At 39.3% G+C, this 9264-nt stretch overlaps 1 protein-coding gene across 4 annotated transcripts in view; it reads left to right on the plus strand.

The window, feature by feature from the left end:
* CCAR1 (cell division cycle and apoptosis regulator 1) overlaps positions 1-4655 on the plus strand; it is a 38036-nt gene extending 33381 nt beyond the window's left edge. For all 4 annotated transcript variants that reach the window (XM_019538507.1, XM_019538508.1, XM_019538509.1 and 1 more), the window contains 4 exons: positions 373-493; positions 1102-1287; positions 1715-1920; positions 2961-4655. In XM_019538507.1, coding sequence (XP_019394052.1) covers positions 373-493; positions 1102-1287; positions 1715-1920; positions 2961-3020 — 573 coding nt within the window. In that variant the 3' untranslated portion in view covers positions 3021-4655. The remainder of the gene's footprint in view (positions 1-372; positions 494-1101; positions 1288-1714; positions 1921-2960) is intronic.
* The last annotated feature ends 4609 nt before the right edge of the window (positions 4656-9264 follow it).

A 9264-nucleotide genomic window follows, 5' to 3' on the forward strand; every position in this document is an offset into this window, starting at 1 on the left:
GTCTTAATTTTTGAGTGCTTCATCTTCTTTAGTGTAACATTTTTCATGGCATAATATTAAATATACCCTGTCAAGGATATGTTAAAAATGTGTACATGGCCTAAATAACATGTTTTTTGGCTTTTCTAGAAAGCTACCAGTACACTGTAGGCAATTTTAATGTTGATTTCTCCCCCCACGCCCCTGGTCTTGTTGAAATGTTGAGCCCTAACATACTGTAAGATTTCTTGCTTTTTGGCTCAACCATCTATAATTAACTTGTTTTAAACGATAAAATATTTGTTTAAAAATATTTTTATGAATATGTGGGATTAACACCATTACATTATTCAACAATGTAACATAATATTGGTTTCCTTTTGTATATTTTAGGTTAAGAAACTACTTAATAAAGTAGTACTTAGAGAATCCTGCTTTTACAGAAAATTAACAGATACCTCAAAAGATGAAGAAAATCAAGAAGAATCGGAAGCCCTACAGGAAGATATGTTAGGTAATATTTATTTGAATAGTTATACAACTTCACCATAAAATTACTCGTGTATTAATGATAGAAGGGGGCGGGGGGTGATATTTTGCTTCCTTACAAACTTGTGCTTAGTTAGAATTAGCAGGTGCTGTAAAAATCTATGGTAGGTTTTTGGCAGTTGGTAAACTACAGGTCTTCTGGTTACCCATAATCCCTGTTAAGTTTCCTGTGCAAACACCATATGCTGAAAGCAGAAAGTGGATATGTCGTTATCTAGCTTTCCTTAGCTGTTAAAAGAACTGCATCTCTGTGGCGGACAGTACTGTACAGAGAGGAAACAGCCTCATGTCATGTCTCTAAGTTGGAGCTTTATTCATGCAGATAGTCATGGGAATGGGAAAGGACTGAAAGTTTCATGAAAGCAGCTTTCCCATGTTATAGCCCTTCCCACAAGAGTCACTGTGGGGTTTTTTAATCCCTTGTTAGTGCAAGAAGAGGGCGTATTGGTCTTGCTTTGATTAGGAGCTTTTATAAACAAATGTGGGCAGCTAAGATAATGTTCCAGTTGGTTGGTAGTTAGCTAACACAATTTGGATAGTGTATTTTATCTAACACTGTTTAATCTCATGTAGGAAACAGATTACTTCTGCCATCCCCGGCTATAAAGCAAGAATCCAAGGGAATAGAAGAAAATGTTGGCCTCATTGTGTACAATGGAGCTATGGTGGATGTAGGCAGCCTCCTGCAGAAACTAGAAAAGAGTGAAAAAGTGCGGGCAGAAATAGAACAGAAGCTTCAATTACTGGAAGAAAAAACAGGTATGTAAAGATGCTGCTTGACAACTTCTCTAACATTCATTATTAAAAAAAAACAAAAACTACCATTTGGGGATAACACAGATGATGTGGCTTATGACCCAGTGTTGTGAAACAGTAGTGCCCTGTCAGTCATCCACTGTTTTCCCTCATATTTGCATTCCTAACTTACACAACAGCCACTTGTGGTTAGCAAATTATCTAGTTGGATGTAACAGTCCCATGTCTGCCTTTTTTCTTAGAAGTTGTTATATCTGATTAATAGTAAAATCAGAAGGCAATATCAGTTTAGTATTAAAATCTCAATGCTTATGCAACATTTTTAATGTGATCTTTTAAAATGCTTTAATGTTAGTTCTGGAAAGCAGAAAGGATTATTATGAGGAAAAGTATAAAGCATTTCAAATCACTTTTTTTCTTTCTTTGTCAGATGAAGATGAAAAGACTATATTACATTTGGAGAATTCCAACAAAGGCCTGTCTACAGAGCTTAAAGAAGTCAAAAAGGACTTTAGCCACTTACAAGAAAATCTGAAGATTTCAGAAGATAAAAATTTGCAGTTTGAGGGCCAGCTGAATAAGACAATCAAAAATTTGGCCACTGTTATGGATGAAATACATGGCGTTCTTAAGAAGGTTAGAATTTTGTAACATCCTCTTACTATTGTCTGTAACTTGTCTATAAGATGAACTGATTTTTTTAAAATTATTAATTTGGGTGGGAAGGGGAAAGGTTGTGGTGTCCAAAATGCAGAGACCTTTGTCAACTAGTTAAGATTTAAATAGGTATTGGTAAAAAGAAATAAGGGGTGGGAGTGTTTTCAGAGTATTATTATGAAGCCTAACTAAATAATACTTTGAATAAATATAGCTTATAATTGAGATGTCTGTGGCAGAGGTGGCACTAGAATTTGAGTTGGTTGCTTGCTTCTGTTTGTTCATTTTAATGAGAATCAATGGCACCTTGGGAAGCTCCATAGAAATAAAGTTTTTGAAACTTGCTTAACTTAATGGTGCAATTTATTTTTTATACTAAGTGACATATCATGTTCATTTCAGTTTTGAAGAAGAGAGTAGTAGTCAGAACCAGACTTCTCATGTAAAAGCGACTTCTTGCCCTGCAGAAGTTTCTGGCTAATTGTGGTGCTGACCTGTGAATCTCCCGCTTGCTAGGAAAGAAAGGAGATAAGCAATAGTTTACATTAAAACAGATTTAAGAAACAGTATTTTTACAGCTCTCGGAATACCATATATCATTTAAGAAGCCCTCTTTTTGTTTACTTTTTACTTCTTAATTTTGACATGGAAAATTAATTGTAAATAACTTCACTCTTGAGTTGTCAAGTATTAGTCTGATTTAACTAGTTGGGTTGCAGGTGTGGATGTTTTCTGTTGTAATATAAAACAAGCTGTATAGCTGTTTCTTATATTTGATTTTAAAACTGTTCATTTTTTTAAAATAAAATCCTTTATTCATGCCTAACTTAACCTTTATTACCTTATATTTTATAGGAAGAAATTGTGTTGAAACTTTAAAATAATTTTGTAGCTCTCAGCTGTCAGCTTAATATCAGAATAAATTGCAACTGTTGGAATTGCCTTAAATTCTTTTACAGTTCACCTTGTAAGTACTGCGACCAGAACTTACAACATTGCCTTTGTTGTTTTTTCCACAGGATATTGTGAAGAATGAAGATAAAGATCAAAAATCCAAAGAAAATGGAGCAAATGTATGATAGAGAACTGCTGCTGTTTAGAAGAGTGGTGTTACATAATGTAATATAAATCATGATACCAGAATGTATGGAAGTAATGCATGTCTGATTTTAGTAGTATAAATATCTTAGTTCCGAAAAGATGTATAAAGTTTTATGAATGTGAGTGTCTGCTTCTGAAGATTGCTTGTAATTCCTAGGATTCAATTTGAGACACTCCTTGAGTGAAAATAATTTTGCATTGCAAAATGTTTTAGGATGAACTTTGTTATAGTTTTAACTCTAATAAAGTTCATCAATTTAATGGACAGTAGTAAGTATTTAATTACCACGTTTTCATTAAAGTCTAGTGAAATCAAAATTGTCATTATTTATAGAATTACCATTTTTTTTTTAGGTTTTATTTTTATTTCAGTCTAATTAGTCTTTTAAATTCAAATATAAATCATAAAATAGCATGCTGCTTAAGTTTGTAAGTAAAGATTTTTTTAAGCAAGAAAATTGGATTTTTTTTTACTTGTCACAACCTTTTTTCTTTTTTCTTTTTTCTTCCAATTGGAACTTTCTCCCCCAGAGCTGTTGTATTAAAGTCTCACAATATACAGTAGTTCAAATGAAATAAGAAAGCAATAGAAGCCTACCAAAATATTGGTAGGGCTGTGGATTTATATGAAAATATACAGGCCTGTTTTAATGTATGTCATTTGTGTTCACTGAATTGTTCTTATCCCTGGATTAATATATATGGTCCTTTTTAAAAACATCAATACAGTGTATTAAAATGTATGGTTGGATACTAGGCCAGTGGATGTCAGAATAACGCCTTACACAGAGGAAAAAATGCTACTGTTGTAAGTGTTTAATTAAATCTAACTTCTTTCCTAGCATGTGTAATTCCTTCAAACCCTTAAAGCTCTCTGGAAGAATGAATACATAAATACTGAAATACTAGCTTAAATTGTAAAGAGTAAGACATTTCTTATTTTGTTAGAAGTTGATGAGGGTACTACCTTTCTTATGTGTTCACAAATTACTAGGATCTTAATTTTCAAGTTGAATTGATATCTTTGTCAGTGGCAGCATATTGAATAATATAAAGTCTGAGGAATCATATTTTCAAGCAACTTTATACTAAACTAGTGATCTTTTTTTGAAGAGGGAGGTTGGGGGTAGAATTCTTTTTTTTCCCCCTTTAATAGAATGGTGAATTTTAGCAAATTCATTTTATATGTAGATATCCTGGGGATCTAAATACCGGTTAAGGGAATCGAAGTGCCATAATACATATGAATAATCTACATGGGACCCGTGTAGCTTTACTGAAAAACACATTAAAATGCCTGAAATTGTTTTGTTCAATAAGTGTAAGTTGGTGCTTTTATCATTGGTTTGTTTCTTGGGTTTTTTAAAGCCAAACTAGTGAAACATTTTTTCACTATTAAAATAGCATGCATACACTTTCCTTCACATTTTGTTTCAATTTTAAAACCATATGGTATATGCAACGTGTTAATGCATGTTGTATTTTAAAAATGCGATCAGTTACATTAACAAGACTGACACTCACTGCTTTGCATTAACTGACTGTGCTAAACTCCGATGTGAAGATTAAGTTAATGTTTCTTGATTTTTTTTTTCCAATAAAAATGTATAATTGATAAGGACACTAATTTAAGTTGCTTATAAACAACCTAAATGAAATCTTACACTGATGATGTCTTACCAGCTAATATTCTTCTCTGAACAAAATAAATTTGTCTTTTACTTTTGTATGATTTGGCTATTAAGGATATTCCTTGCAAAATTCTTAAACTTAAAGTACATATACTGTTTTTTTATGAAAGGAAAGGTTTATGCAAAACTTAATTTCTAACTTAATAACATCTATATATTACCCTGTATGTAAGTAACTAAATCCATGCCTGAGAGAGAACATGAACAAAGCTAATGATGGTAGATAGGAGGGAATGTACATTAATGCTTTTAACTATGGACTTCTGGGTGTTTTATGTGTGAGCACCTGAAAATAATCACAAGTACAAAAACTGGACCTAATTGCAAACACACAAAGGGGGCAATGCATGATAGCTGTCAGATGATCATTACAGATCTCCATGGGTTGAGGCAAGGGGGCAGGTGGCCTGACCCCCACTTCATCTTGGGAGTGAATATGATATTACTGTGAACTTGGCCAGTCTAGTGGGGCTTGGAGAGAGAGATGTGTGCTTCCTGTGATGATCAGGGATCTGAGTTTTCTGTTTGCTGCAGAAAAACAGATTTTCTCCTTCAACAGAGAGAAAAACATGGATTTGTCTCCTTTAAAGGAGAAAAACATGGGAAACAGCAGGATTCTCCCTGTAGGTTGGCAGAGTTCCAGCCTGAAAGGGGCTGCTTGGGGCTGTGGCAAGTGGGGGGGCAAGGGGTGCCACCAGCACACAGGGCCTCCCAAGGGGGCATGAATTAGGGCTACTGCCCCAGGCCCTGTGGACAGTGCTGTATAGGCCTTGCTGTGGCCACCATGCGATGCTGGTGCCAAGTACTGCCAGCTCTGGCCACTCACCCTGGCCCCACACAGGCTGATATGCCCTGGGCCCTGCACACCCCTAGGGATGACTCTGCTTGCACATGTATGTGTGTACATGGCAGCCAGGCAGTGTGGTAGAAAGCAGCTCCCTCCAGGTAGGTCTATGGGGCGGGGGGGGTCCAAGGCAATGCATTGGGGGTAGGGAGGTCCCACCCCAAGATTTCTGCACCCACAGCAGGGTGTACGGCTGCAGTCAGGCCAGATCAGCTCTGGGAGGAACTGCCTCTGCAGCCCAGCAGGCAGGACTTGGCACAGGAGGGACCATGTGTGCTGCCATGGCTGCCAAAGTGAGGCACCCCCTGCCTGCCAGGCAGTAGTGGGGGCCACAACTCCACACCATTGTACCTCACCTTGACCTACCTCCCAGCCCTGTCTGCTTGGGCTGCAGAGGTGGCTTCTGCCCAGAGCTGGTCTGGCCTAGCTGGAGCCCTGCACCCTGCTGTGGGCACAGAAATCTTGGGGAACACATGCCTTGTCTGTGCCTGCACCCACTCCCTTCCTCACACGGGGGTTAGGGGTGGAGACAGTGGGTTGGGAGTAAGGGGTACTGGGGAGGCTGGCCTAGTATAAATTTGGAGTATACGTGTTTGGTATAAATTGACCAATAAGGTCTCTAGATTTTTGTTGTTGCAGGCAACTCATTGTCACAAGTGTCAATAGTGTGTTTCAGGTAGAGATAGTCTTAACATGGCAGAAGAGTTATATTGCCAATCTGGCAAGTTGTATGTAGCCACCATATTGGATCCAAGATAGCTTCTGTTTTGGTTAATATTTCAGCCCTGCTAGGGTTAGAAAATTAATTCCAGTGATTAAACCAACATTGTATGAACTGAGATCAATCAATAGTCCTGTTGTGGTAGCCATATTGGATTCCTAGATGGCTGACAAATTAGCATGTATGTATCAATTCAATGTAGTTAAAAAAAATCTAGTAAACAAGCTAATACTAAAACCTCACAAATTTTATCACTACAACTTGATAGCAGATGTACAATACTGAAAACAACTCAGGCTAGCCTTGTGTGAGTTGTGTGAATAAGTCGATACCTTTTTTAATTATTATTTCAAAATGCAGATAAGTTAGATATTAATAATCAGGGACCTGAGTTTTCACTCTCCTGTGGGAAAACGTGGATTTTCTCCTTTGAAGAAAATCTTCAAGGGGCTGCTTGGGGCTGGAGGGAATGGGAGGAGGGTGATCAGAGGCTGGGGCTGCCATGTAGGGTGCCACATATGTATGCACATGTACACGTGCACATGACAGCCAGGAAGCCTGGTGGAGAGCAGATCCCACAACTAACTAAATAGGTTAGTCTATGGGGCAGGGGGAGGGAGGCATAAGCAACACATGGGGTGGGGAGGGCTGGTGTGGAGAGACCATAGGTGATGTGTTAGGACAGGTATGGGGGGGTCATGTGGCTCCCAGATTTCTGCACCTGTGGCGGAGCATGGGACTGTAGCCTTGCAGGACTGGCACTGGGCAGGAGCTGCCTCCGCAAGCCAGCAGGCAGGACCTGGCACAAGAGAGCGCCATACCTCTATGACCACTAAGGTGAGGTGCCCCCTCCCCCACACCTGGCAGCAGTGGAGGGAGCACAACTGCACTGCTGACACTGAAGCACCTATCCTTGGCGGTCATAGCAGTAAGGCTAGCATGGGGCTTCCAGCAGTGGTGCAGAGTTGTGCCCCCACCTCCTCTGCCTCCCCCCCCTCCTTTCTGTCAAGCAGGCAGAGCACACCTCACCTTGCTGGCAATGGTGTTGTGGTGCTCCCTCCCACTATGGGTCTTGCCCAGTGCCATTCCAGCTAGTCTGTAGCCCCATGCTTCACTGTAAATGCAGAAATCTGGGGAGGGGGCAGGTGGCTGCCATGCTGCCCCACTGCATGACAGCATTGCCTGCCCTATGCCCCCATCCTCATGCCCCCCACACATGCACCTTACTCCACACACTGGGGCTGAGGGCTGGGGGTTGGGAGGGCAGGCAGGGGCCAGAGCATTCTCATATCGGAGCTGCTCAGCACCATAAAGCAGCAGGGTGGACAGCCACAGCTGGACCCACATCCTGGTTCGTGAAGGGAACAGGGTTGGGGTGGGGGGCTCTGATTTTCCATGATAGAAAAAACGAAATCTGAACACCAAAATATATAGGTATTTAGAATTTGATTATAATGTTTGAGGCACTGGTAGGCTTAAAAATTATAAATATATCAATAAAATGTGTGCAACTGAGAGAGAGGCATTTCATTTTAATCATGGAAAAGCATGGATTTGGGCTTTTTTTTAATCTGGGAATTTTGGATTCTTTTGCCAGAGGTTTTGGGATTTCTAAACTCAAAGCCAGGAACCGTGCCCATAAGTCATGTTTGCCAAGTCTCTAATCATTTCTGTCACTCTGCTGGACTTTCTCAGTCTGTCCACATTTTTAAGTGCAAGGTCCAAAACTGGATAGAGTTCTCCAAATGAACATCATTTATGTATATTAAATTGCTTATTTAGACTGAAAAAAGTACAAGTATTTGGTAGGAAGCAGCAAGAGTGTTTTCTGCTTATACATCATGTAGCACATGGGGCTTCTGGTCATTGGCTGAGGTATGTAGTTACTATGATATAAATAATAAAATCTGTATATTAGGAATGTGTCTACAAGCCCAATGAGGAGTGGGGATTTGAACACACCATTTTGCTTTAATTGTAAGGCAAATGAATCTGTAGTACTATGTTGCTTTCTGTACAGACTGTGTCCCTTCCCTTTCTACTTCGCTATTTTCAATAGGCTATTAATCCTCTGGGCACAGGTAGGTTAGAGCAAGACTAGGGCATTGTCATGATGCATAAGCATTGATGGAGCTATGCAGAGCATTCAATATGTAGGATTATCATGCTGTATGAAATTTAAGGATGATCAGCTTCAAATTACTGGAAAGCCAACTCATTTGAGGTTCTGATAATTTTGTCCATAATTATTCATATTTCCAGTTGCTGGTAGAAAATACTGAATCTGAAGCTGCTGTTTTGTATAGGTGCACAGTAGACTTGGTCAGTCTGATGCCACAGAAAGGGTCTGAGTCATTTGAAAAACAGAGTGAGAAAGACATCAAAAGGTCATCCGCCTGCTCGTGGCAGAATCTTCTTTATAAACCATCTTACAGAAAAATGTTTGACCAACCTGTTCTTAAAGTTCCAGTCAGGGGATTTTACAGCCTGAGTAATCTATTTCAGTGTTTAACCATCTCCGCTGATAGGAAGTTCTTCCTTTTATCCCATCTAAATTTAGTTTTTTGCAACATAAGAGCTTGTCCTGTCACCCATGGATGCTGAGAACAGTGTATAACAACCCATTACCAAACTGCTTCTCAAAAGAAAGGGAAATCTAAATTGGTTCTGTTTATAGTGGAATGAATAAAAGCCTTAAAGAAATGTGCAGACTTGGATTCTTATGAGGAAAAATTATGGATATTCAGTATTTATGCTATTCATAGAATCATAGAAGTAGGGTCGGAAAGGACCTTGTAGATCTTCAAGTCTGACCCCCTGCCTGGGCAGGAGAAAAAACAGCTCAAATGATCCCAGCTAGCTAGGCATCAAGCCTCCTCTTAAAGACCCCCAGGGTAGGAGCCAGCACCACTTCCCTAGGAAGTTGGTTCCAGATCCTAGCTGCCCTAACTGTGAAGTAGTTCTTA

This window comes from Crocodylus porosus, unplaced genomic scaffold, assembly GCF_001723895.1.
Source record: "Crocodylus porosus isolate Cpor-Errol unplaced genomic scaffold, CroPor_comp1, whole genome shotgun sequence".
Lineage (NCBI taxonomy): Eukaryota > Metazoa > Chordata > Crocodylia > Crocodylidae > Crocodylus > Crocodylus porosus.